Consider the following 27958-nt stretch of genomic DNA (forward strand, 5'->3'; position numbering starts at 1 on the left):
TTCAAGGACTGTCCCTGGTCCTAAATTTAATCATGGGTTTCTGGTGGGAATTTCCCATTTTGGTTTTCTCTCTATGCGGGGAACCCCTTTCTAGGATTTTGCAAACTGCAAAAGAAAGGAGACTGTCTTAGCGTCCATTATTCCGGGAAGGCTGTGGTCCTACGTGCAAACTGCACATGAGACAAACCAGCAGAGAGGCAGGGGTGAGAGGCTGATGCACTGGGTCTGCTTCCAGGGTCCTGCTCTCCCCGCAGTCTGCCCACACAGCCAGGCAGCCCCTTCGCAGCCTCAGCCAGCGGCAGTCGGGCTTCTTGCCACTGGCCATTTCAAGTATCCTGATAAATATCGCACTGCTTCTGCTGGTGCGGCAATTCAAACCTTCCATGACCGAGGTCTCAAGAGACAGGCTGGCTCCAAGTCTTGCTCAATGAGTCCAGGCAGGCAGGCTGGCTCATTAACTCCCTCCTCCCAGCTGGCACAGCCTACCTGGGGATTCCGAACATGGAACTCCTTCTCTCCTTCCTCAATTCGACGGAAGGGGATCCATTCTTCCTCCAGCAACTTGTTGGTGGGCTGGGTCTCCTCGGGGGCCTGCTTACAGAAGTAGGTGGTCGCAGCCGACTGGTCCCTGAAACACACGTGACATCAGGAGCAAGCCAAGGCCTCTCCTGACTCTCCTTCCCCGATTCATCAACTCCTCCCTTTCAGCCAAGATCACCCTTTGGTTAGTAAGGAAGGACATCTGGGGACAGGCAAAGTAGAAGAATCAAGGATTTTTGAGACAGATTTGGGTTTGAACCACAACTCAGCTGTGTCATTTTGGGCAAGTTACTCAAATCCTCAAACCTCGGTTTTCTCCTCTTTACAATGAATATAATATCTGCCTGGATGGGTTGTTGGGAAGATCAGAAATAATACACTGAGGGGCTGGCACTGTGGCACAGCAGGTTAAGCTGCCATCTGCAGCACCAGCATCCCAGATGGGCGCCGGGTTCTAGTCCCGGTTGCTCCTCTTCAGTCCAGCTCTCTGCTGTGGCCCGGGAGGGCAGTGGTGGATGGCCCAAGTGCTTGGGCCCCTGTACCCGCATGGGAGACCAGGAAGAAGCTCCTGCCTTCGGATTGGTGTAGCTCGGACTGTAGCGGACATTTGGGGAGTGAACCAACGGAAGGAAAACCTTTCTCTCTGTCTCTCTCTCTCACTGTCTATGACTCTACCTGTCAAATCAAAAAAAAAAAAAAAAAAAAAAAAGGAAAGCATTGATAGGGACTAGCCTTCCCCCTAGCTCACCGCAGGCACCTGGCCCGCCTGGCTCCTCACGACTGCACCTCTCACCTGTGCTCCGGTAAAGCGACCACGAAGCCATGGGAGGCCAGCTCCATGCAGAAGGCGGAATACAACGTCCTAGAGATCCAGAAAGAGGGGGAGGGATCAGAAGATTGGCCCAGTCTTTGCCCCCATTCTAGCCGCACTGTGCCGGTGGCCGCTCAGCAGACTGGAAGGAGGTTTCCCGTGGGGTGGCCTTCGCCGGTGCCCTCTCTGGCTGGCACAGCTCTTCTCCCACCAGGCTCCTCCCTGAGAAAGGATCTGCAACTCAGCCCGCAGGTCCTCCCAGCCCCACCAAGAGTCAGTCCAGCACCATCCCCCAAATAGACTTCGGCTACGTCTGTTTCATTTGTATTGCCTATATATGGTATGTCTCCCGAATTAGGTGCTAAGTTCATTGAGGATGGTATTCATATGAGATCATCCATAAAGAAGTATTCTGATATTTATTTAATGTGCAAATCTTCTGTGATTTCATTTTTATTTATGTATTTTTATTTGAGAGGCAGACAGAGACATACCCTAAATGTCTCCAACAGCCCTGATTGGGCCAGGCCAAAGCTGGGAGCCAGGAACTGAATCCAGGTCTCCCACAAGGGTGGCAGGGACCCACACACTTGAGCCATCACCTGCTGTCTCCTAGGGTGCGAGTCTGCAGGAAGCGAGAACCAGGAGCTGAGCTGGGATTTGAACCCAAGCTCTATAATATGGGACGCAGATGCCGCGAGCCACATCACACCTGCTGCATCGAACGCCTACCCTTTCATCTGTGATTTAGCAGTGGATTTTCTGTGCGACCTCCAACTTCCCAGGAAGAAAAGAACTATGGCAGATGTTGCTGATGGCCTACTCCAACACCTACAAAGACAGGGAAAACCCTTCCTTCCTTAATAATAAAATCCAGTTTTTGGTTGGTAGCACTGTCATGCCATCAAAATGTTACGTCTCCCAGCCTCCCCTGCAGCCAGGTTTGTCTGTGTGGCGAGTTCTAGTCCGGCATGGTCCAACAGAAACACAATGCTGCCCTCAAAAATAATTAAAAATTTTCTAGAAAATTGATTTTAAAATTAAAAAGAAACAAACGAGGGCCAGTGTGTGGCACAGTGGGCTAAGCCACCGCCTGCAGCACCAGCACTGCATATGGCCAGGTTTCCTCTAGAGCTATGGCAGTCAGGACACGAGTTCTCTGCCATGGGGGCCAGTGTTGTGGTGCAGAGGGTTAAGCATCACTTGTGATGCCAGCACCCCAGATGAACACTGGTTCGAGTCCCAGATGCTCTGCTTCCCATCCAGCTCCCTGCTAATGCACCTGAGAAAGCAGCAGAGGATGGCCCAGTGCCTGGGCCCCTGGGCCATCTGGAAGACAGTCAGGAGTGAACAGCAGATGGAAGACCTTTCTCTCTTTCTCTGTAATTCTGCCTTTCAAATAAGTCTTTTTTTAAAGAAAGAAATGAATTAATGAACTTTAATAATATATTTTAATCCACTGCAAATAAAACACTATAATTTCCATATATAACCAAAAATTTTTAATTAACGCAATCTTTTATTATCTATATTAAAGTACTTATTTGAGAGGCAGAGAGAGAGACAGCATTCCAACCTGCAGCCTGCAACACCGGGGCTGGGCTGGAGCTGAAGCTGGGAGTCCCACATGGGGGGCAGGAACCCGGTTCCTTGAGCCATCACCACTGCTCCCAGGGTGCATATTAGCAAAAAGCTGAAGTCAGGAGCAGAGCCATATACTGAACCAGGCACTCCAATACGGGACGCGGGCAGCTAACCAGTGTCTTAACCACAAGGCCAAACACTCACCCCGAGAACGCTCCTTTTAAGATTTCCTGAAAGTTCTATGTAACACAATGATGATAACTCATCGGCTAGAGCTACTCTACTACCGCAGCTTCTGACTTTATCAAACACTTGAAACGTGGCTGGTCCAGCCTGAGGTACGCCACCAGTGTAAAACATACACCGACTTCAAAGACTTCAGATTTTTAAAAGGACACGGGGGACTTACATTGAGTTCCTGGCTCCAGGCTTTGGCTCCAGCAGGGGCCTGTTGTGATGAGCAAATGGGAGTGCATACTCTGTCTCAAGTAAACTAAATAAAATTAAAAACAAAGCAAAAACAAATGGACAGTGCTCCCTTCTTATTGCCTGGAATGCAGATGTGGTGGCTAGAACCAAACAGCCACCTTGGGTCATGAGACACCCTAGAAATGGAAGCCACACGTGGCAGAGCTGGATTCTATAAGAAGTCTGGATCTCTGATACCTTCATGGAACTGCTGTCTACCTCTAGCCTTCCTTCCTCTGAGGGCAATAAAAGCAATTATTTTTAACTCTATTAGGGGTTTTTGGCTAAAGACAACTTGCCCAAAATCTAAATGATACAAGAAGGCCAGTTTAAGTTTCTTTTCACCTTCTCCCACTTTTCTGTGGGAGGCACTGTCTAAGAACCAGAGAAATCTTCCATCCCTTCCCAACTCAAACTGTATAACCCTGGGCAAGTCTGCCACTCGGAGCCTGCCGGCTGTGAAACACGCATCGCCATCTGCCTGCTTCACGGGACTGCACAGGCCCCAAATGAGAACACGGCACGTGACACGTGACTAGGCAGCATTTGACTGCACACGGTCCGGGAAGCCAAAGGCCTCTGATCCCCGGGAGGGACTGCGGAGCCCAAGTTCACCACAGAGGCAACAACAGGAAGCAACGCCCCGACCCTCCCTGCTCTTTCTCTTAGAGCTTCACTCTGGTTAACAGATTGTTTGTGACGGACTCACCCCGGTCCACTGAGTGGTAAAGCCTCAGTACAGATTCTCAGACCAACAGGGCACCTCCGGGGGCGGCCCCTGCGGTGCAGCAGTGGAGCCGCTGCTGGGACGCCTGCCTCCCACACTGGAGCCGGGTTTGAGTCCCAGGTCTTCCACTTCCAGTCCAGCTCCCTGCTAATGCACGCGGAAGGCAGCGGATGACAGCCCAAGTACCTGGGCTCCTGACACCCACGTGGGAGAGCTGGATGGAGTCCCTGGCTCCTGGCTTCGACCTGGCCCAGCCCCAACTATTACAGGCAAATGGAAGATGGGTTTCTCTCTTTCTCTGTCACCCTTTCAAAAACAAAAATAAATAAAAGCCTAAAAAAAAGTCACCTCCAAAGTCATGCACTCATTAATCTTTCTATAAAATATCTGTGGGCTTAGGAGGGGAGGTTTCTTCGCTTCTTTTCCCTGATAGACTACAATATTCCTGAAAGCAGGGACTCCCTCTAAGCCACCACTGAATGCCCGCCCGTGGCACAAGTCCTGGCACAAAGCTTTCTGCCAATGCCCAGCCTGAGAGGCAGCAGGTGATGGCTCAAGTAGTTAGGATGCTGCCACCCACGTGGGAGACCCAAACGAGTTCTCTGCTCCTGGCTTTGGCCTTGGCCAAGTCCTGACTATTGCAGGCATTTGGGGAAGGAACCAGCAATGGGAGCCCTGTCTGTCTCTGCCTTTTAAATAAACTTTTTAAAAAATGAATTAAAAAAAAGTTTCAAGAAGAAAAAAGAAAAAAGCAATCTAGTCCCTCTCCATATCCACTGAGCACTACTTGCTGCGGGCTAGAGTTTGGGAGTCTGTACTGCAGCCCCTCAGGGCTGTGAATCCTTGCCCTGTGTACCTCTAATGTCCCACCTTCCTCTCGTGTCAAGGGGCCGGCAGAGAGCAGGCGCTCAACACGTCTGCTGAACCATGCAAACTCAGCAACACACAGCCCTCCAGCCATTCAGGAAATATGAAAGTTCTTGGGAAATAGAGTTAAAAGTTTATTTTGCTGTAAGAATTTCTGAAATCCATGCATGTTTTTTTCATAATATGCATTTTCTATGAACTTTTCGAAGCCCTCTCACATTTCCTGTGAAACCACTACTTTGCTGGTACGGTCCCAGGCTCTGGAGCCACAGCAGACACAGTCTCTGCCTTCATGGAGCTTATGAGGGAGTGGGGAAGACAGACAAATGGGGCACAAGAACAGTGGGTTAAGCAGTCACTCGCAATGCCAGCAACCCATTACCAGAGCACCAGTTCACGTCTCAGTAAGACTGCTTCTGATCCAGCCTCCTGCTCATGCGCCTGGCCAAGCAGTAGAAGATAGGCCAAGTACTCGGGCCCCTACCACCCATGTGAGACCCAGATGAAGCTCCTGGCTCCTGGCTTTGGTATGGCCCAGCCCTGGCTGTTGCAGGCATTTGGGGAGTGAATCAGCAGATGGAAGATCTCTGTCTTTCCCTCTCTGTAGGTTTGCCTCTCAGATAAATAAATTTTTTAAATTACAAAAACAATGAATCCAATACAATTATGTTAAGTACTGATAAGAACAGGTTGTCATATACAAGCATAACAGAAAAAGTTAACCGAATACAAGGATCAGGTTGGGTATCTCTAGGAAAGTAACATCCAAATTAAAAACCTAAAGATAATCTGGAATCACCAGACAAAAGAAGGAGAGGGGGAAGAAGAAGAGAAGAGCAGAAAGCGAGTATTCTAGGCAAAGGAACAGCCATGAAGTACTGCACAGCAGAGACCCCAAGGCAGGACATAACAGTGTTCTCGCTAAGTGAAAGAAGGTCCGTTTGTCCAGAATGCTGGAGGGGGCAAGGAGCAGGGAATGAGACTGGAAACATGAAAAGAGCTGAATGAAGTTCAAAGAACTATTAAAAAGTTTTGGTAGGGCGTCGTGGCAAAGCAGGGTAAGCTATTGCTTGGGATGATTGCATCCTGTATGGGCGCCGGTTCCAGTCCTGGCTGCTCCGGTTCTGATCCAGCTCCCTGCTAATGTGCTTGGGAAGCAGCAGATGATGGCTAAAGTATCTGGGCTCCTGCCACCCATGTGGGATACTAGACTGGAGTCCCTAGCTCCTGGCTTCAGCCTGGTCCAACCCCAGCTGTTGCCGCCATCTGGGGAGTGAACCAGCAGATGGAAGATCTGTTTCTCTGCCTTCAAATAAATAAATAAATCTTTTTTAAAAGGTTTAATTTGGGGGCTGGCACTGTGGCGCAGTGGGTTAAAGCCCTGGTATACAGAGCCAGCATCCCATAAGGGCGCTGCTTCATGTCTCGGCTGCTCCATTTCTGATCCAGCTCCCTGCTAATGCACCTGGAAGACTCAAGTGCTCGGGCCCCTGCTCCCATGTGAGAGACCCAGAAGAAACTCCAGGCTCTTGGCTTCAGATCAGCCCAGCTCCGGCTGCTGTGGCCATTTGGGGAGTGAACCAGCGGATGGGAGACCTTTCTCTTTGTCTGTCTGTCTGTCTGTCTCTCTCTCTCTGTGTGTGTTTCTACCTCTCTCTCTGTAATTGTGTTTTTCAAATAAATAAAATAAATCTTTAAAAAAAGGTTTAATTAGAGGAGGGACATTCATTCTTTAACCAACAAATCTTTCTTGAGTACCTATGACATAGTAGGCACTGTTCTAGGTGCTAGATTGATAAGGTCACATTTGGTTTTCAAACAGCCCTCCCTGGCTACAGCGCACACAAGGGAGTGGGGGCAGGAAGGCAAAAATAGATGCTTTTGAGATGTCTAACAGTCTGGAGTATAAACTAGATGCAAACATTGCCGGATGAACAGAAGAGAAAGCATGCACAAGTTAAATGAGAGCATAGGAGCTGCAGGTGCAAAGCTACATAGCACACCACAGCAGAGACACCGGAATTCTTGGGAAGAATTTCCAAATGGACACCACGCTATGAAACTTGGGCCAGTGTTTGGTGAGAGACATCTTGTGGTTTCCCGGTGCCCGTGGCCCTCCATGTGGAGAAGGCGCCACTCGAACTGAATCCTCAGAAGCCGCCCTGGAGGAGCGTTGTCCCTGCCAGGTGGTGAAACCTCGGCTCGCACAGGGCACCGGTGCCGTGGCTGGGACCTGCAGGGAGGGCTGCTATCTCCCAGAGCGCAGGGCGCGAGTCTGTCCGCCCCACCGCTACCCCGGTGTCACACCCAGAGTAGTCCCTCGACACTTAGGGAAAAGACGACTCCCACGGGCAAGCTCACGCTCCTTGGAGCACTTCCGGGCATTATACAGGCAGAAAGTGAACGTGCGTATTTACACAGGTGCTGGGACGCGAGTCGCCAGGGCTGTGGAGGCTGCCCGAGGCCCCGGCAGGTGACGGGAGTTTGGGAAAGGCGCTCTGGAGAAGGTGGGCCCAGGGCTACGGGGAGGAGCAGACAGGAGGGGAGATGCTGGCGGATTCTGCCCTTTGAGAAGTCAAGACTCAGAGGCGAGGAAGATGGCGAGGTGTGTGTCCGCGGGGAAGCTCTTACCTGAAGCCTCCCAGGCCGTGGGAGAAGATGATCAACGGGTATCCAGAGTCCTTTGTCTTAAAGGGGCCATTCCAGCTAACAGGCAGCCGATAAGATCCTGGCAGAGACAGGGGCTATAGAATCTCTGGCTGCCCCAAAGTCGTCATCCCAAGGCAGCGTGGGCACAAGCATGGCTAGGGACATGCGCTTCTCCCTTCTGAAAGATCCCCCATTCACCCCTGGGGCAGCCCAGGGCAGCCAATCACCTAGTTTTGTTTTGTTCTCCCCCCCCCCCATCTTTCCCCAAGGTAGAGTAAACACAATAGAAAATGGGAAGATACAGCCCAAGGGGCAGTACTGGAAACAAATCCCTGGGTGCTGCAGCAGCAGCCGGGGTGGAGTCCCTGGTGGGGGGCCTCTGGCAGAAGCGGGTGTGGCACGACCCCACTCAGAAGGGGTGGAGTCCCTGGTAGGGGGCCTCTGGCAGAAGCGGGTGTGGCACGACCCCACTCAGAAGATGGCAGGACTGCAGGGAGAGCTGCAGGAGGCTGCATGCCCCTTGACAGATAAGAGGGTGCAGTGCAGAGTGTGAATAAACAAGTAAGAGCTGCCAATAATGGCAGACATTTGCTGTCCCAAGCACTGCCCCGGGGCTCGACGTTCTACCCATACTGCAACTGTGCAGAGGCAGGTGCTCAGACAGGTTAAGTCACTTCCAACAGCTGACTGGCTGGCAGATTACAAAGTCTGGGTTCCAGTCCCACAGAGTCAGAGTCCACAACCAAAGCTTTCACTGTGCAGTTCTCTCCCAACTCCGCACACCATACCCACCACAAAGGCGGTGGGCACTACGAGCGCTCAGGCGCTGTGCCTGCCTGGGAATGTAACCAAGCAAAGTGGGACAGCATCTGGGGGCCACGCTGGTCCTCACCCACGGCCAGGTTGAACAGCAGGCCCCCCCAGCGCTTATTGAACCGCAGGTAATCAGCCAGGCCAGTGTAGTACTCGTAGCGGGGGATCCACAGGGGTTGCTCCGAGGTCTCCTCTGCCTCTTGGCAGGGGTAGAAAATTCGAAAGAAGCTCCCCTGTAGGAAAGAAGAGAGCAGGAAGCCAAGCACTGCTGGATGCCCCAGCAGACCCGCCCGGCAGGTGTCTGGGGCACTAGCAAAGCAGGGCACCGACACGAGCCTCACAGTTCACTAACGTACCCAAGCCTCACCTTCAGGAAACCCAGCGAGGCAATTTTACTTGGAGCGAATATGTTAGGCTTACGTTATTTCAAATAGCCAACTATATTTACATTTACACCTGGGGGTGCCCCCAAAACTTTGAGCACTTGGGTCACTGAAAGATTTAAATCTGGCCCTGAGCCCAGCGCCAGGGGAGCCCCAAGAGCTGCAGGCCCAGCCCCCACGCTGAACGGGGTGGTGTTGGTAGGCCTCCTGGGCCTCCCCGGCAGGCTGGCCGGCCCTCAGAAGTGGCAGCACGCACTGTCCACGGGATAGGTGAGGGGTTAGCAGGCCGTGTGTGCCTCCTACGCAGCAGGAGAAAGGCCTAGGAACTGACCGAGACAACGTCCAGAAGCTGACCCAGGAGGGAAACAGGTGCAGGCAGAAGCCACGGAGATGTTTCGGGGCAGAGCTGGAGACACTTACCTGCAGACCCTGGCCTTCCATCACATCCCCACAGCCTACGCGGTGGGGTCCTGTGACCGGGGGAAAGCACACGGACTGGCTGGCCCCCATCTCATCACCGCTGGACGCAAGTGACTCGGGCAGAGCTGCGCTGGGCTGGGAGGAGGAACACAGGGCAGTCTCATGCTGGCTTCCTCATAGATAGCTTCTTGCTTATTCAGGCCATTGGCCATCCCTTTCCCCATCTTATCACCCCATCCGCCCTGCCAACCACACACGGAGTCTGGCACAGCACCTACTCCTCTGCAACACTGACTTTGCCAAGGTTTGGGGGGTGGGGGTGGGGTTATTTTTTGGTAGTTTGAGGACGTGATCACGGAGACAGAACTTCCCTACTCCTGAAAACCTACCAGTGAGCACTTATTCAGCACCTACTATGTGCCCCGCACGGCACTAACTGCTGCCGAGACCACAACAGACCCTCATGAGGCTGACAATAAACTGAGATCTGTTGTTGGTCCCAGCAGCACTGGGCAAGCTCTTCCAGTGCGTCCGCCTCCTTTCATTGTCTCCACGGCTCTGAGACAGGCACTGGGAAGACCCTGCTGGACAGAGGAAACCAGGGCAGAGAGAGGCTGACTCACTGTCCCCGGTGACCCAGCCCGTCTAACCCAGAAGCCGAGTTCTCACCCGTGACTGATGCGCTCATGGAAGACGCAGCCACACAAGTGCAAAGTCCCCAACCCAAAGTTGTGCGGAGCCTCGGAGGATGAGGAAGTTTAGAATGGCCCGGGAAGGCAGTGGAGGATGGCCCAAGTGCTTGGGCCCTGCACCCACATGGGAGACCAGGAGAAGCACCTGGCTCCTGGCTTTGGATCAGTGCGGTGCACCGGCCGCAGCGGCCATTGGAGGGTGAGCCAACGGCAAAAAGGAAGACCTTTCTCTCTGTCTCTCTCTCTCTCACTATACACTCTGCCTGTCCAAAAATTAAAAAAAAAAAAAAAAAAAAAGGAAGTTTAGAGAGGCAAGGAGGAGGCAGGGAGAATGCTAGACGTCGTAGAAGAGCAAAGAAAGGGCAGAGATAGGGAGACAGGTGGAAGCACATGGAACAGGAGGCACCGGCGTTGACGGCGTGCACGCTTCCGACTGCACGGCATCCCGAGGACGCCTCTGCCTCCTCAGCTGGCCCTCTTCTATTCACCATCAGCAACGGCACCCCCACCACCGCACTGTTTGCACCAGGGACTGTTTGTGCATACCATGGATTTAATCCTTACAGAAATCTCTATTTGTGTTATCACCTCACGGTACACGCGGGGAAACTCAAGCTTGATAAAACTGGGTCATCCGCCCCACAGGAAGCAGCTAGCACAGCCGGGTTTTGCTCAAGGGCAGTGTGGCTGGCCCGCACAGAACGTTCAAACCTCCCAGGACCCGCTGCCTTAGGATTTCGGTGGGGCAGGCCCCTCCCTGTCCTCCAGGACATCAGCCCTCGTTACCCCAGTCACTCTGTGGATGAAGAGGGGACACGTGACATTAAGTGGGTCCTGTCTGAGCAAAGCCCAAGGCTTCAGTTTGATGGTTGAGGGGAGCAAGTTCTCTCTTGTTTTGAACAAGAGTGATGTGAACATGTCACGTGTGGAGTGACCTTGAACTATAGTAGCCACTTTAGCACCTTGAGGATGAAGTCTCTACCCAAGGAGAAGGGCAGAGGCGACAATCACAGGGAAATGAGTCACTTTTTTGAAGCCATGAAATCCCTGGCTCAGGCCATACCTGAAACCTGACCCTTTCCTAGGCTTTCTGTTGTAAAAGACTTACTTTACTTATTTGAAAGGGAGAGGAGCCAGCATTCTGGCGTAACGGGTTGAGCTGACGCCTGCAATGCCAGCATCCCATATGGGCACTGGTTCAAGTCCTGACTGCTCCACTTGTGATCCAGTTCCCAGCTAACGCGCCTGGGAAAGCAGCAGCAGATGGCCCAACTGTTTGTGACCCTGCACCCACATGGGCAACTCGATGATGTTCCTGGCTCCCGGCTTCGGCCTGGCCTAGCCCTGGCCATGTGGCCATTTAGGGAGTGACCCAGAGGATGAGACCACTCTCTCTCTCTCTCTGTAACTCTGCCTTTCAAATAAATAAAATAAATATTTTTAAAGAAAAGAAATAAAGAAACAAAGATAGGAAGGAAGGGAGAGTGACAGAGAGGGGGAGAGACAGAGAAAGACATCTTACATCTGCTGGTCACTCCCCAAATGCCCAGAACAGCCAGGGCTGGGCCACATCAAAGCCCAGAGCCAAGAACTCCAACCAGGTTTCCCACATGGGTGGCAGGGACCCAAGTACTTAAAACAATCTTCCGCTGCTTTCCCACACACATTAGCACGGAGCTGGATCAGAAGCAGAGCAGCCAGGGCTTAAATCAGTGGTCCAATAGGTGTGTTGATGTCACAAGCAGTAGTTTAACCTGCTGCACTACAACACCGGGCTCTAGGATTTCTTTGCTGCTTAAAACACCTGGAGGCCAGCGCTGTGGCATAGGAGGTAAGGACTCTACCTGCAGTGCTGGCATCCCACATGGGGGCTGGTTCGAGTCCCGGCTGCTCCACTTCTGATCCAGCTCTCTGCTATGGCCTGGGAAAGCAGTGGAAGATGGCCCAAGTGCCTGAGCCCCTGCACCCACATGGGAGACCCAGAAGAAGCTCCTGGCTCCTGGCTTTGGATCGGTGCAGCTCCAGCCATTGCAGCCATCTGGGGAGTGAACCAGCAGATGGAAGACCTCTCTTTTTCTCTCTGTAACTCTGCCTTTCAAATAGATAAATAAATCTTAAAAAAAAAAAAAAAGAAAACTTGTATTTAGATTTCTATTGTTTGCAACCAAAAATATCTAACTATATACACTGACTCCCAAGGCCACAGTGTTAATTAGATTATTCTGCTTCCTTTAAGACACTCTGGGAGGAATGAGAAAGTTCAAGTCAAAGCATGTCTGGGCAAACAGAGACCTCAGAGGTCACTTCTGGACGCCACCTGACAATCAACACCTCGCCTCCAGTACACACATGTGCTTTATTGATGGAGAAACCAAGGTCCTGAGATTAAGCTGCTGCTCAGGGGCACGAGCGGAACTGTCATCACACACAGATCTCCAGTCTGCCAGCTTCCAAGTGTCTGCTCCAGTGAGAAACATCCACATCACGCTAATGTCGTCCTACTGAACTCTGCAAGAGAACGATTTCCTGGCATGGACATTTGGCACAGCAGGTGCGACATCAGCTGCGACATCCACAGCCCATATAGGAGTGCCTGGATTCAAGCCCCACTTCTGCTCCTGATGCCAGCGTCCTGCTAATGCACACCCTGGGAGGCGGCAGGTGATGGCTCATACAGTTGGGCCCCTGCCACCCAAACAGATCTATATTGAGTTTCTGGATCCTGGCTTCAGCCTGGCCCAGTCCTGGCTCCTGTGGACATTTGGGGAGTGAAACAGCAGGCGGGAGATCTCTGTCTGTCCATCTCTTTCTCTCTGCCTTAAACAAATAAATAATTTTTAAAAATTATTTTCTGGGCTGGCGCCGTGGCTCAACAGGCTAATCCTCTGCCTTGCGGCGCTGGCACACCAGGTTCTAGTCCCGGTCGGGGCGCTGGATTCTGTCCTGGCTGCCCCTCTTCCAGGCCAGCTCTCTGCTGTGGCCCGGGAAGGCAGTGGAGGATGGCCCAAGTGCTTGGGCCCTGCACCCCATGGGAGACCAGGAGAAGCACCTGGCTCCTGCCATCGGATCAGCGCGGTGCGCTGGCCGCAGCGCGCCAGTCGCGGTGGCCATTGGAGGGTGAACCAACGGCAAAGGAAGACCTTTCTCTCTGTCTCTCTCTCTCACTGTCCACTCTGCCTGTCAAAAATAAAAATAAAAATAAAAAGTTAAAAATTCTTTTCTGGGCCGGCGCTGTGGCGTAGCAGGTAAAGCCACTGCCTGCAGTGCCAGCATCTCATGTGGGTGCTAGTTTGAGTCCCGGCTGCTCCACTTCCGATCCAGCTCTCTGCTGTGGCCTGGGAAAGTAGTAGAAGATGGCCCAAGTCCTTGGGCCCCTGCACCTGCGTGGGAAACCCGGAAGAAGCTCCTGGCTCCTGGCTTCAGATCGGCGCAGCTCTGGCCATTGCAGCCAATTGGGGAGTGAACCATCGGATGGAAGACCTCACTCTCTCCCTCTGCCTCTCCTTCTCTCTCTGTGTAGCTCTGACTTTCAAATAAATAATCTTTTTAAAAAAATTATTGCCTTCCCACTATAGGCTTAATTTCCTCATTTCACTTCTCTGAAACAAATTTGAAAATAAACCCAATTCTTTTTCAAAAGAAGCTACGCTCCTAATTCAGCCAGTGGATTGTTCAGTGAAGGTGGCCGGGGCGCTGCTCTCACTCCCTGACCTCTTCCTCCTTGCGGCTGTTGAAGGCTTGCACAAGGATGACCTGCGGCTGGGGTCACAAGACACGCACCAGCCACATGACAGCGGGGCAGCTGCACGTCCCAGCCGCCGTGAAAGATAGTCGGATAAGCCGCAGGAGTTCAAAGAATAAAGAGTGCCCCACTGGCTCGGGAGCAGAGGGCCGCGGACGGGAGAGGCTGCTGGGCCAGCAGAAGACGGTGTGAGCAAAGGCAGCACTAAGAAGGCCTGCGCGAGCCACGGCCAGGGCTCAGGGACAGACACGAGGGGAGGAAAGAGGGCAGGGACTGCGCTCGGAGGGTGGCACTCCCTCAGGGTGGGCAGGAGAGACACTAGCGGGCCCAGTGCCCCTGCAGCCTGGCTCTCCTACCTTGAGCGTTGCGCATTCTTGTGGGGTTGATACGGAGACAGGGAAAAATAGCGCATTCAAAGCGTTACTCAAAGAGGTGGGCGTGAGCACAGAGGTCTAACCACCAACACCCCACAGCCGAGCGCCTGGAGTCCTTACCCCCTCCGGACTCCAGCTCCCTGCGACTGTGCACCCTGGGAGGCACAGATGCGGTTGGGTCCCTGCCACCCACATGGGAGACCTGGCTTCGGCCAGGTCTGGTGCCAGCTGCTGCAGGCAGGAGATCTGTCATCTGCCTCCCCCCATTCAAAAAATTAAATTAAAAAAATTTGAAAAGCACCTAGTACAGTAGCAGCTGGCCCTTAGGAAATATCTGTTGACTGAACGAAAAGCAGAAACAATAGGATCTGCGACTGAGTGGACCTGGAGAGGAACGGGAGAGGGGCAGCTGAAGGATCTGGTGACCAGGGTGACTGCAGCTTATGGAAAAGATTTTTTTTTTTTTTTTTTAGATTTTATTTATTTATTTGAAAGTCAGAGTTACAAAGTGGGAGAGACAAAGGGAGCGGTCTTCCATCTGCTGGTTCACTCCCCAGATGGCTCTCACAGCTGGAGCTGGGCCAATCCAAAGCCAGGAGCCAGGAGCCAGGAGCTTCTTCTAGGTCTATGTGGGTGCAGAGGCCCAAGCACTTGGGCCATCATTGGCTGCTTTCCCAGGCCATAGCAGGGAGCTGGATAGAAAGTGGAGCAGCCAGGACTCGAAGCAGCACCCATACAGGATGCCAGTGCCACAGAGGCTTAACCTAACCACGCCACAGCGCCCAGGCCCCGGCAGAGTTTTTTCTCACTGCACAGAAACTAATGCTTGGGGCAGGCATCAGGATAAGTAAACAGCCGTGCAGAGGGGAGCAGAGCGCGCTGGTAGTCCTGGCAAGTTCCTGGCAGGGCCATCAATGAAGTTATGTTTGGAAATAAGGAACGAGAGAAGACAACAGGCCAGAGTGAGGTAACAGGAAAACAAATCGGTGTACCCCAGGCTCACACCAATGCATGCCCAAGGCGGATGGGCAGATGCAAAGATCCAACCTGACTTACAAATTTTGCCAGACAGAAATCCACCCAGAGCATCTGGAGTGCTCTCCAGTAAACGCCAGGGCCTTCGCCCAGGCCATCAGTCCAGGCGTCGCTGCCTTCTCTTGCTCACCTGTCTAATCAGAGCAGTGCCTGTCCACCAGCCTCACAATCCGTCAGGCCCCAGTGGAACTGAGTCCTCTGTGGAGCCTTCCCAGGGCCTCCCCACCACGCCTCCTCAACCCTGGGCCCGCTTCACATCCCTCAGCTCTGCCACAGGGCAGCTCTTGGATGAGCGCCCATTCTAGCGGTTGTCAGACTTGTCTGCGACAGAGGTCCGGAGACGCTAGATCAGAAGTTCCGGAACCTATCCTCACAATCATCTGGGAAACCTTCCAGAGACGTATGGGGGTACTCTAGGGCCTCCGCTTCCAGAGACCACGAGATTCTCTCTTTATTTGAGAGGCTGGAGAGAGAGAGAGAGAAAGAGAAAGAGATAGTGAGAACCTCCATCTGTTGGTTCACTCCTCAAATGCCCTCAGTGGCTAGGGTTGGCCAGGCCAAAGCCAAATGAAGGGACATGGATGGAGTCCCTACTCTGTGAAGAAAACACATGGATAGAGGGTTGGCCTGCAAAGAGGATAAAACACAGTTTTACCCCCGGGAGTATGTCTGAAGAGGTAGAAGGATAAGTAGCATTCTTCAGATAAATTAATTCTTGAGATCAGCCATATTAGGCTACTACATTAAGTGTAGGAACAAGCCTCTGGGTGGTCACGAGGACTGCACCAAGTGGAATCACTGTCGTGAGGGTGGTGGCCTGCAGCATGGCACACACGTGGCCAATGTTCATGGCGCACACACACACACCCGTGTGAATAAGACTTTTCTACCATCCGGACCAGCTGTTCTCACACCCTGCTTATCAGAAACACCTGGGAAGGTTTCAAAAAAATGAATAGGGGGCAGATGTATAGGGCCTAGTGGTTAGGACACCACTGTCCCACATGACAGTGCCTGGGTTCAATACCTGGCTCAGGGGCTGACATTGTGGCACAGTGGGATAAGTCAATATTTGAAACACCAGCATCCCATATTGAAGCAATGGTTTGGTCCCGGCTGCTCCATTTCCAATCCAGCTCCCTGCTAATGTGCCTGGGAAGGCAGTCGAAGATGGCCCAAGTACTTGGGTCCCTGACACCCATGTGGGAGACCTGGATGGAGTTCCAGACTCCTGGCTTTGGTCTGGTCCAGCCCCAACTATTCTGGTCATTTGGGTAGTGAAGCAGCAGATGGAAGATCTCTTTGTCTCTCTCTCTGCCTTTCAAATGAATAAAATAAATTTAAAAAATAATAATACCTGCCTCTAGCTTCCTGCTAACGTGACTGCAGGAAGCAATGGTGAGGGCCTATGTAACTGGGTTCCCACCACACCCACAGGGAGACCCACATGCATTCTCAACTCCCGGCTTCAGCCTCACCCAGGTTCAGCCATTGTAGGCATTTGAACAGTGGGCCAACAGATGAGACATTTCTCTCTCTTTCTTCTCTTTTTTCTGTGTTGTTCTGTCATTCAAGTAAACAAAATAAATAATAAAAATAAAGCTATTAGTGGGAGAAAGAAAGGTTACAATGACTTTATTCATTCTGTCACTTATTGGTTGTATGATTTTTTTTTTAAAGATTTATTTACTTATTTAAAAGGCAGAGTCACAGAGAGGCAGAGGCAGAGAGAGAGAGCGGCCTTCCATCTGCTGGTTCACTCCCCAGATGCTGCGCCAGTGCAAAGCCAGGAGCCTCTTTCAGGTCTCCCATGCAGGTGCAGGGGCCCAAGGACTTAGGCCATCTTCTACTGCTTTCCCAGGCCACAGCAGAGAGCTGGATCGAAAGTGGAGCAGCCAGGACTCAAACCAGCGCCCATATGGGATGCGGGCACTGTAGGCGGTGGCTTTACCTGCTGTGCCACAGCGCCGGCCCCTAGTTGTGTGATCTTAAGCAAATTTCTCAAACTCTGCCCCTCTGCTAATTCATCCATGTGACAGAAACAACCAACACTCGTGAGCTTGTTGATAAGGTTGGAGCAATGGATGAAAGCCCCTGACGTACACAAGTCACTACAAACGCAGAGAGCAGCTATAACCACAATTACGTTAACTAGATGGCCTCTCGAGCCCAAGTTCCTCGTATGTAAAACGGGGACATGTCACAAGTGGAACTTAAATACGAAAAGAGTCACTGCCTGAGGCCTGGGACACTGTACGTCCCCGGGAAACGGTAGGGGCTGGCGAATGATGCTATGCCTGTCTCAACACACCCAGCCAAAATCTCTTTCATTTTTCCTGGATTAAACCCTTTGGCGAAATGGAGTCTCTCTTCCCAGGCCTGACACACTCCCACCCAAGCCGGAGAGTCTACGACCCAGGCCCAGAACAGGCCCGAGGGACTGCGGGGGCTTCCACCACAGCTGGCCTTGCCCCGCCCTGGCGCTGTTGCTGGGGGCACGGCCGGCCTTCCTGCCACTTGTGTGGACTTTTCATCTCGGGCTATTCCAGGACGGAGGCCAAGATAAGCACTGCCCGGCTCTCTGGGGACTCAGAGCTGCCTGCTCTGACCTTTGGTATCTGCAGGAAGCGAGGAAATGCCATCCTGCTCCTAGAGAACACGGAGACACCAGGGCTCAGCGACAGCCTGGGCAACAGCGGGCCAAAGAGGCCAGCCGCTGCAGGCCGTGCCCCAGGGCAGGAAGAAAGGTAATAAAAGTCCTCGCTGTAGCCAGTGGAGGTCTCAGCTTCATTTATCGTTTTAGAATTTTTTAAAAAAGATTTATTTATGGGGCATAGTAGGTTAAGTCTCCGCCCGTGGCACTGGCATCCCATATGGGAGCAAGTTTGTGTCCCGGCTGCTCCTCTTCTGATCCAACTCCCTGCTATTGCCTGAAAAAGCAGCAGAAGATGGCTCAAGTGCTTGGGCTCCTGCACCCACATGGGAGACCTGGAAGAAGCTCCTGGCTCCTTGCTTCAGATAGGCCCAACTCTGGCCGTTGTGGCCATTTGGGGAGTGAACCAGCAAATGGACAACCTCTCTCTCTGTGTCTCCTTTTCACTGTCTGTAGCTCTACCTCTCAAATAAAATCTTAAAAAAAAAAAAAAAAAAAAAGCTTTACTGATTTATTTGAAAGGCGGAGACACAGACAGAGACAGAGAAGTAAAGGGATCTATCCGCTGGTTCACTTCCCAAAACGCAGCAGGGGCTCAAGGACTCAGGCCACCTTGCACTGCTTTCCCAGGCCATTAACAGGGAGCTGGATCAGAAGTGGAGCAGCCGGGACTTGAACCGGTGCCCACATGGGATGCTGGTGCTGCTGGGGGTGGCTTAACCCCCTGCCCACAACACCTGCCACGGTCTCAGTTTTCAAGCACCTTCGCCCTTCTTCACTTACTGGCTCCGCCACACAACCTCACCCTGAAACTGATGGTCACTTCCTTCTCATCCATGAAGAGTCAAAGACCCAAACAGGCTGTATGATTTCCCCAAGGTCGCAGAGAGCGAGAGGCAGGGCCGGACTAGAACTGTGCCAGCTGGCTTCAAGTCCAAGGCTCTTCTGAGGATCTGCAAGGAGGAATGGGGACCCTTCTCCCAACAGCAAGGAAAAACAGGACAGTGAGAGAAACAGTGACACATGGCCAGCGCCATGGCTTAACAGGCTAATCCTCCGCCTTGCAGCGCTGGCACACCGGGTTCTAGTCCCGGTTGGGGCACCGGATTCTATCCCAGTTGCCCCTCTTCCAGGCCAGCTCTCTGCTATGGCCCAGGAAGGCAGTGGAGGATGGCCCAAGTCCTTGGGCCCTGCACCCATATGGGAGACCAGGAGAAGCACCTGGCTCCTGGCTTCGGATCAGCGAGATGCGCTGGCCGCAGCGGCCATTGGAGGGTGAACCAACGGCAAAAAGGAAGACCTTTCTCTCTGTCTCTCTCTCTCTCTCACTATCCACTCTGTAAAAAAAAGAAAAAGAAAAGAAAAGAAACAGTGACACACATGAGGTACGAAGGCCCATAAGGCAGCCCAGGTTTGGGACCTTGTGGCTCAGTGGGTCAAGCCACCACTTGCATCCCATCATCAGAGTGCCTGGTTCAATTCCTGGCTTTCAATCCAGTTCCCTGCTAACGCAGGGAGGCAGCAGAACTTGGGTCCCTGCTACCAATGTGGGAGACCTGGGTGCAGTTCCTGGCACCTGGCTTCAGCCTGGTCCGTCCCGGGCTGTTGCCGCCATTAGGGGAGTGAACCAGTGGGTGGAAGACCTCTTTCTCTGTTTCTCCCTCTTTCTCTCTGTTGTTCTGCCTTTCAAATAAATAAATAAATTGCTAGAAGAGTAAGCAGGTTAAGCTTCTGCCTGTGTCTCTGGCATCCCATGTGGGAACAGATTGGAGACCCACCCGCTCCACTTCCACTCCAGCTCTCTGCTATGCCTGGGAGAGCAGCGGAGGACGGCCCAAGTGTTTGGGCCCCTGCACCCACTGGGAGACCCAGAAGCAGTTCCGGGCTCCTGGCTTCAGCCTGGTCCAGCCCTCACCATTGTGGCCATTTGGGAAGTGAACCAGCGGATGGATGAGTTCTCTCCGTCTCTCCCTCTAACTTTGCCTTTCAAATAAACTAACTAAATAAATCGGGGGGAGGGGGGGCAGCAGCACCAGCCCAGGTTTCAGGGAGTGAGGCTCCCCCAGGCTCCAGGACTCAGAGAGGCTGCAGACCGAGCTCAGGGTAGGGTTCCAGGGCCGGGGGAGGGAACCAGCGACTGGACAGCAGGGGGCTGAAGGGTGTGGCTGGACACTGGGGGTGTCTGAATAGGAAACAGGGCGAAGGTGAAAGATCAGTGCGCAGTGCCTGAGGTGGTTGACAGGCGAGGAAGCCCCAAACCGGGCTGCCCCAGGAAAAAGTCTGCAGACAGTTCAGTTCAGAACAGCTTTCTCCAAACACACTTACCAGTCAAGGTGATCCCTCAGAAGTAATCCCTGTCGTTTAACTCGACGGAAAGGAGAAACCGCCCAGGAGCCCGTGGCCCTTTGGTAGTTGTAGTTTTCAGGACTCAACGTGGGCGCTTGAAAGCATTGCCCGCGTCCATGCCAGGAACTACAACTCCCGAGGTGCACCGCGCGAGATGGCGCCGTACGGTCCTGGGACTACAGTCCCCAGAGTTCCAGGCGACCCCGTGGTTGGAAGAGGCCGCCCTGGGGCGCAGGATGCGATGCGATTCCTCCCCCTGGTGGTCTGAGCCGCGGCCGCAGTCGAAGCCGCGGTTGTAGGCTCGAGCGGAGGGTTACTGCTTATAGTTATGCGGCTCGCCGCCTCACTGGTCCTCGAATAGTTCCCAGGCGTGCCTGGAAACGGCCGGAGTTTCCCTTTATTCTCGCAGCGTGGGCAGGGGGTCCGAGCTTGCTTGGTGTCCCCCGCGCCCCCGCACCGCGCTTCCTCTGAGAGCGTGCGACAGGCCATTCAAATGATGGGCAGGTTCCCTCCTGACCTGTTGACACCTGTGATTGTGCATTGTGCTTTAGCGACTCCGGGGCAGAGGAGGGAGGACGCGCCCCACCCTCGCCCCGGCCCCTCCATCCACCCCCGTGACCCCCTGTGCTGGCTCGTGGGGGCACACCGGTGATCAAGGGTCGTCCGTGGCCTCGGCAGGGTTCAGTCAAGCACAGGATTCGGACAAGGGAGTAATTACGACACAGCGAGTGTGCCTCAGGAGGGGAAACACAGCCTGGAGAGGGGCACCTGCCCTGCGTGGGGGAGGGGCAGCCTTGTGAGGGAGCGGTGTCACAGCTGAGACCCCAGGGAAAGGACTTAGCGCTGAGGATACTCGGACCAGGTATGCTGATGTCAGAGGGCGGGGATGGGATGGAGAGAGAACAGGGCCGCAGGCACGGCCCCACCTTGGAGTCCTCTAACGTGGGTCTCAATGGAGCACGGACAAAAAGCCTTCGATCAGGCTGACCTCTCACCTACCTACAGCAAGCAGGCCCCCAGCCCTCTGCCCTGCTAACACAGCCCCACCCTGCCTTGGCCAGCCCCGCCCAGCGTGGCCTGCTGGACACAGCACTATCTGAGGAGTGCAGCCATCAGCCTGAGCTCCCCCCGCTGCTCCCAGGCTCTCTCCCCCAGCCTCAGCCTCGGCCCAGACCCCTCCCCGCTCACACTGTGATCTTGCAGGACCTTTAGAAGGAGCCCAGGCTCTCCCTCTGTCTCGGCAGCCAGGGTTTAGCTCAGACCCCCAAGCCCCTTCCCGCCACTTTGTACTATAGAAACCGCTAGTCTGTAAGGGAGGGGGCTCTCGCCCTGCTGTGTGTTCCCCTGGGAGTGAGCCCTTCCCAGGCTCTCTCTTCTGAATAAGCCTGGTCTGGCTGTGGCTTCATACTCGGTCTCTTCTCTCCTGACATCAGAACCTTTGACAGCTCCCTGGAACCTTCTGAGTGAGGCTCCAACTTCTTGGCCTGGCATTCAGGTCCTCCCAAAGTGGCTCCCTACCCTCGTGCACTCCACCACCCCCCTGCCCCGCTGCACTCACCTCCTCTCCTGTCTCGGGATGCTGCAGGTTCCCACTGTTCCCTGGCCGGGACCCTGGTACCACCAGTACTCTGCCCCGCCCGCTGGGCTGCCTGCTCCTTCTTCCTTTACAGGCCCCCTAGTCCCCTGCTCCCCATGAGGCTTCCCTAACCCCTGCAGGCCCCCAGGACCTCTGCTGGGACGTGTGTGTGTGTGTGTGTACACCTCTCACTTGGAGGCTTAACCCCACTGCCCTGTGGCACCTACTAGGTGGAGGTCTTAACTCCTCAACCAACTGGGAGCTCCTTGAACTCGGGTGCTATGCTGAGTCCTACACGTGCTCTCTCCACCCACCTGCCCCTCACTCTCCCAAGTCCCCAGGGTCCAAAGTCCCTGCTGTAGGCATCTTTGAGCTGACCTGTGTCCCTGGCGTACTCTCGCCTCCACCATCCTTCCAGGAGCCAAGATGAAATCATCAGGAGGGGGCTGGCGCTGTGGCGCAGTGGGTTAACGCCCTGGCCTGAAGTGCCGGCATCCCATATGGGCGCTGGTTCAAGTCCTGACTGCTCCACTTCCCATCCAGCTCCCTGCTAATGGCCTGGGTGAACAGTGGAAGATGGCCCAAGTGCTTAGGCCCCCTGCACCCATGTGGGAAACCCGGAAGAAGCTCCTGGCTTCTGGCTTCAGATCAGCCCAGCCCCGGCCACTGCAACCATTTAGGGAGTAAACCAGCAGATGGAGGACCTCTCTCTCTCTCTCTCTCTCTCTCTCTCTCTCTCTAACTCTGCCTTTCTAATAATAAATAAATCTTAAAAAAAAAAAAAAAAGTCATCAGGAGAGAGGGACGTTGGCACCGCACTGTGGTAAGTAAGCCCTGGACTTAGTTAAAGCTGTGGTTGGTGGTGGTGGCCACAGACGAGAGTGGCTCGCTTCAGCTCATTTGCTGAGCCTGAAACACAGGACACACCAGAGTCCCTGGTCATGACAGGGACAGCTTCTTCCAGTCTCCTACTCTCAGATGAGGCCACACTGCGGATTTAAGATTTCTCAGGGATGGGACCGTCACAGCCTGGTTTACTTCTTTTTCTTTTTTAAAGATGTATTTATTTGAGCATGTGTGTGAGTGTGGCAGGGGGAGAGATAAAGGGGGGGGGGGGAGAATCTTCCAAATACAACAGCCAGGGCTGGGCCGGGCTGAAGCCAGGAGCTTTACCTGGACCTCCCACATGGGTGGCAGGGACCCAAGCACTTGGCCCTGTTCCAGTGCCTTCCCAGGCGCATTAGCAGGAAGCTGGATTGAAGTGGAGCAGCATGGCAGGCAGAGGCCTGCCTGTGCCACAAGGCCCACTTGCTCCTGCTTCTCCTCCTCTGTCCCCGCTAGCCGGGTCTTCCTTGGGCCCGAACTCTTTCCTCAAGCAAAATAAAGTAGCTGAATTCAATTACATTTCCTTTTTTTTTTTTTTTATTTTAATGTTTATTTGAAAAAGCAGAGGGATAAAGACAGAGAGAGAGCTTCCATCTGCTGGTTTACTCCCCAAATGCCTGCAACAGCCAGGGCTTGGCCAGGTCAAAGCCAGGAGCCAGGAGCTCCATCCTGGTCTCTCATGTGGCTGGAAGGGGCCCAAGTGCCTGAGCCATCACCTGCTGCCTCCCAGGGTGTGCATTAGCGGGAAGCGGGAATAGGAAGTTCACCTTTTCTGGGATAAACCACACAAACCTGCAGGTTTTCAGCAAATCCTTGATTTCCCAGCCTTTCATCATAGCTCTTGTCCTCCAACAGAGCAAAGTTTACCATGCCAACTCTGGCCTGTTGCTTGGTGTTAAATGACTTCCAGCTGGTATTTGGGTGGCTGGCTTTGGGTTTCTTGTTCTTCCCTCTACTTGCCGAAGTTGGTCAACAATGGTTTTTAATCAAAGTGTAATAGGTATATAATCAAGAACACTAATCTTAACAGCTTAGATTTTGTTTGTTTGTTTCTGACAAGCAGTTAGACAGTGAGAGAGAGAGACAGAGAAAGGTCTTCCTTCCGTTGGTTCATCCCCCAAATGGCTGCCACAACTGGTGCACTGTGCTGATTTGAAGCCAGGTGTTATGCAGGTGCAGGGCCATCCTCCACTGCCCTCCCGGGCCACAGCAGAGAGCTGAACTGGAAGAGGAGCAGCCGGAACAGAATCTGGCACCCCAACTGGGACTAGAACCCAGGGTGCCGGTGCCACAGGCAGAACATTAGCCTAGTGAGCCACGGCACCGGCCCTGTTTATTTATTTTTTAAAGATTATTTATTTGAAAGAGTTACAGAAAGAGAGGAAGAGATAGAGGGATCTTTCATCCACTGGTTCACTCCCCAAAAGGCCTCAACAGCCAAGGCTGGGGCAGGCTGAAGCCAGGAGCTTCATCCGGGTCTCCCAGGTGGGTGGCAGGAGCCCAAGTACTTAGGCCATCTTCTACTGCTTCACCCAGGCTATTAGCATGGAGCTGGATAGGAAGTGGAGCAGCTGGGACTTGAACCAGCACCCATATGGGATGCCGGCATTGTAGGCGGCGGCCTTATCTGCTACACCACAACACAGGCCCCTATAGCCTAACTTTTAAGAAGCATTTGTTGTAACCACCACCGAGCTCAAAGTGCAGAACGCTTCCCGTCCCCCGATCGCTGCCTCCTCTGTGTACAGTCAGCCCCCGCCTCCTCTCCCCCAGAGGGAACTGCTGGTTTTCCATCTGTCATCATCGGCTGCCTAGGGAGGAGTAACATTTTCTAACTTTTGACAGTGAGGTTTTATGCTAAACGACCCATCAACAGGTGACGCCTGTGTCGCTGTCATTCCAGAGTGCCGGGAACACACCTGTAATTAACCTGTAATTAAATGAGCCATCTTTCCGCAGGGACAGCTCAGGAGGAGGGTGCTGGGCAGAATCCGCGGAGTCTGCACTTTTCTTAGGTGCTGGGGGAGGGGGAGGGGTAGCCAGCGGGGCGCTGCTCTGCAGGGGGTGCTGGAAGGAAGCGGGCGTGAGTCTTCGTGGTGGCCATCTCGAAGGAGGGCCGTCTAGACCAAGGCCCAGGCTGTCGTAGGGAAAACCCACAGCTTCTCATGTTGGCTGGGCCAGGAGGGGAACCTGCCTTCCTGTGGCTGGGACCGGCTGGGGTTTTGTCTGTGTTCAGACGTGGCTATGGTGCAGTCCTGTGTGTGCTTGTGACCTAACACAGTCACAGTGGCCTTGCCTCTGTCACCATTCTGGGAAATGATTTCAGTTCAGCCTGAGGCCACCAAAGGCAGCCAAGTGTCAGGCCACATCTGGAGGTCAGGGCTGCCCATCACTCGATACTGCCATTGAGTGTCCACGCGTGCCCTGGGCTGAGGGCTGGGTGTGTGTCCACGTGTGCCCTGGGCTGAGGGCTGGGTATGTGTTCACATGTGCCCTGGGCTGAGGGCTGGGCATGTGTCCACGTGTGTCCTGGGCTGAGGGCTGGGCGTGTGTCCACGTGTGCCCTGGCTGAGGGCTGGGCGTGTGTCCACGTGTGTCCTGGGCTGAGGGCTGGGCGTGTGTCCACGTGTGCCCTGGCTGAGGGCTGGGCGTGTGTCCACGTGTGTCCTGGGCTGAGGGCTGGGCGTGTGTCCACGTGTGCCCTGGCTGAGGGCTGGGCGTGTGTCCACGTGTGTCCTGGGCTGAGGGCTGGGTGTGTGTCCACGTGTCTCCTGGCTGAGGGCTGGGCGTGTGTCCACGTGTGCCCTGGCTGAGGGCTGGGCGTGTGTCCACGTGTGCCCTGGCTGAGGGCTGGGCGTGTGTCCACGTGTGTCCTGGCTGAGGGCTGGGCGTGTGTCCACGTGTGCCCTGGCTGAGGGCTGGGCGTGTGTCCACGTGTGCCCTGGGCTGAGGGCTGGGCGTGTGTCCACGTGTGCCCCGGGCTGAGGGCTGGGCGTGTGTCCACGTGTGCCCGGGCTGAGGGCTGGGCGTGTGTCCACGTGTGCCCCGGGCTGAGGGCTGGGCGTGTGTCCACGTGTGCCCGGGCTGAGGGCTGGGCGTGTGTCCACGTGTGCCCTGGGCTGAGGGCTGGGCGTGTGTCCACGTGTGCCCTGGGCTGAGGGCTGGGCGTGTGTCCACGTGTGCCCTGGGCTGAGGGCTGGGCGTGTGTCCACGTGTGCCCTGGCTGAGGGCTGGGCGTGTGTCCACGTGTGCCCTGGATGAGGGCTGGGCGTGTGTCCACGTGTGTCCTGGGCTGAGGGCTGGGCGTGTGTCCACGTGTGCCCTGGCTGAGGGCTGGGCGTGTGTCCACATATGCCCTGGCTGAGGGCTGGGCGTGTGTCCACGTGTGCCCTGGGCTGAGGGCTGGGCGTGTGTCCACGTGTGCCCTGGGCTGAGGGCTGGGCGTGTGTCCACGTGTGTCCTGGCTGAGGGCTGGGCGTGTGTCCACGTGTACCCTGGCTGAGGGCTGGGCGTGTGTCCACGTGTGCCCTGGATGAGGGCTGGGCGTGTGTCCACGCGTGCCCTGGGCTGAGGGCTGGGCGTGTGTCCACGCGTGCCCTGGGCTGAGGGCTGGGCGTGTGTCCACGTGTGCCCTGGGCTGAGGGCTGGGCGTGTGTCCACGTGTGCCCTGGGCTGAGGGCTGGGCGTGTGTCCACGTGTGCCCTGGCTGAGGGCTGGGCGTGTGTCCACGTGTGTCCTGGCTGAGGGCTGGGCGTGTGTCCACGTGTGCCCTGGCTGAGGGCTGGGCGTGTGTCCACGTGTGCCCTGGCTGAGGGCTGGGCGTGTGTCCACGTGTGCCCTGGGCTGAGGGCTGGGCGTGTGTCCACGTGTGCCCTGGCTGAGGGCTGGGCGTGTGTCCACGTGTGCCCTGGCTGAGGGCTGGGTGTGTGTCCACGTGTGCCCTGGGCTGAGGGCTGGGCTTGTGTCCACGTGTGCCCTGGGCTGAGGGCTGGGTGTGTGTCCACGTGTGCCCTGGCTGAGGGCTGGGGGTGTGTCCACGTGTGCCCTGGGCTGAGGGCTGGGCGTGTGTCCACGTGTGCCCCGGGCTGAGGGCTGGGCGTGTGTCCACATATGCCCTGGCTGAGGGCTGGGCGTGTGTCCACGTGTGCCCTGGGCTGAGGGCTGGGCGTGTGTCCACGTGTGCCCTGGCTGAGGGCTGGGCGTGTGTCCACGTGTGCCCTGGCTGAGGGCTGGGCGTGTGTCCACGTATGCCCTGGCTGAGGGCTGGGCGTGTGTCCACGTGTGCCCTGGGCTGAGGGCTGGGCATGTGTCCACGCGTGCCCCAGGGCTGAGGGCTGGGTGTGTGGGAAGGGCTGGCAGTCATGTGCTTGGGACCTTGGGGTCACCATTCCCCCTGCAAAGCCCTGGAGCGAAGGTCAGGCTCTGTGGAGCCCAGTGGAACCTTTCACTGACCGTGCAGTGACTGTGACATGTGACATCTTGGGCAGTCACTGTCCTCTCTGCTCTCCTGTAAATTGGGGTAACAGGACAGGTGCTCTGCCGCAGCTGGTTAAGTCACCGCATGGGACGTCCACATCCCACGGCAGAGAGCAGGTTAGAGTCCTGGCTGCTCCGCTTGCTGCTGACATGCACCCTAGGAAGCAGCCGATGATGGTCAGGGGCCTGGGTCCCTGCCACCCATAGGATGGAGTTCCTGGCTTCAGCCTGGCCCAGCCCCAGCTGTCACAACCAATCTGGGAGTGAACCAGGAGATGGAAGATTCTCTCTCTTTCTGTCACTCTGCCTTTCAGGCCAGTCACTCAATCTTTTTTTTAAAAATTGGGATGATTGCAGTATTTACATTACAGAATTGATGTAAGGGTTCAGTGGTCCAGCCTGGGTATCGCTGGTTACTCCAACCTGATGGGACAGAGGTAGATCTAGGTTTTGTGGGGCTTGAAGCTTATACCATTTGGAGGGACCCTCTTTAAGAGAAAGACTTTGGGGGCCGGCACTGTGGCACAGCGGGTTAAAGCCCTGGCCTGAAGCACCAGCATCCCATATGGGCACCGGTTCTAGTCCCAGCTGTTCCACTTCCGATCCAGCTCTCTGCTGTGGCCTGGGAAGGCAGTGGAAGATGACCCAAATCCTTGGGCCCCTGCACCCACGTGGGAGACCCGGAAGAAGCTCCTGGCTCCTGGCTTCAGATCAGCTCAGCTCTGGCCATTGTGATCATTTGGGCAGTGAACCAGCAGATGGAAGACCTTTCTCTTTCTCTGGCTCTACCTCTCTGTAACTCTGTCTTTCAAAGAAATAAAATAAATCTTTAAAAAAGAAAGAAATAGGGCCCTTTGATGGACAGTGGAGGGAGCGAGTTGCTCTCAACAAGAAGGCCAAGGAAGGATTCTCAGAGG

The 27958-nt window shown here is 54.6% G+C and overlaps 1 protein-coding gene across 2 annotated transcripts in view; it reads right to left on the reverse strand.

Annotated features, from left to right (window-relative positions):
* Positions 1-20572, reverse strand: part of PAFAH2 (platelet activating factor acetylhydrolase 2) — a 36687-nt gene extending 16115 nt beyond the window's left edge. The window contains exons 1-6 of one of the 2 annotated variants that reach the window (XM_062190673.1): positions 20084-20572; positions 9263-9397; positions 8539-8692; positions 7629-7725; positions 1334-1402; positions 487-628 (exon numbers count right to left, since the gene is read on the reverse strand). In XM_062190673.1, the coding sequence (XP_062046657.1) occupies positions 487-628; positions 1334-1402; positions 7629-7725; positions 8539-8692; positions 9263-9352 (552 nt within the window). In that variant the 5' untranslated portion in view covers positions 9353-9397; positions 20084-20572. Of the gene's footprint in view, positions 1-486; positions 629-1333; positions 1403-7628; positions 7726-8538; positions 8693-9262; positions 9398-20083 lie in introns of those variants that run through there. The other variant, XM_062190674.1, reaches the window with a different exon arrangement.
* Positions 20573-27958: the final 7386 nt, after the last annotated feature.

The sequence above is a fragment of the Lepus europaeus genome, chromosome 5 (genome assembly GCF_033115175.1).
Source record: "Lepus europaeus isolate LE1 chromosome 5, mLepTim1.pri, whole genome shotgun sequence".
Taxonomy (NCBI): Eukaryota; Metazoa; Chordata; class Mammalia; order Lagomorpha; family Leporidae; genus Lepus; species Lepus europaeus.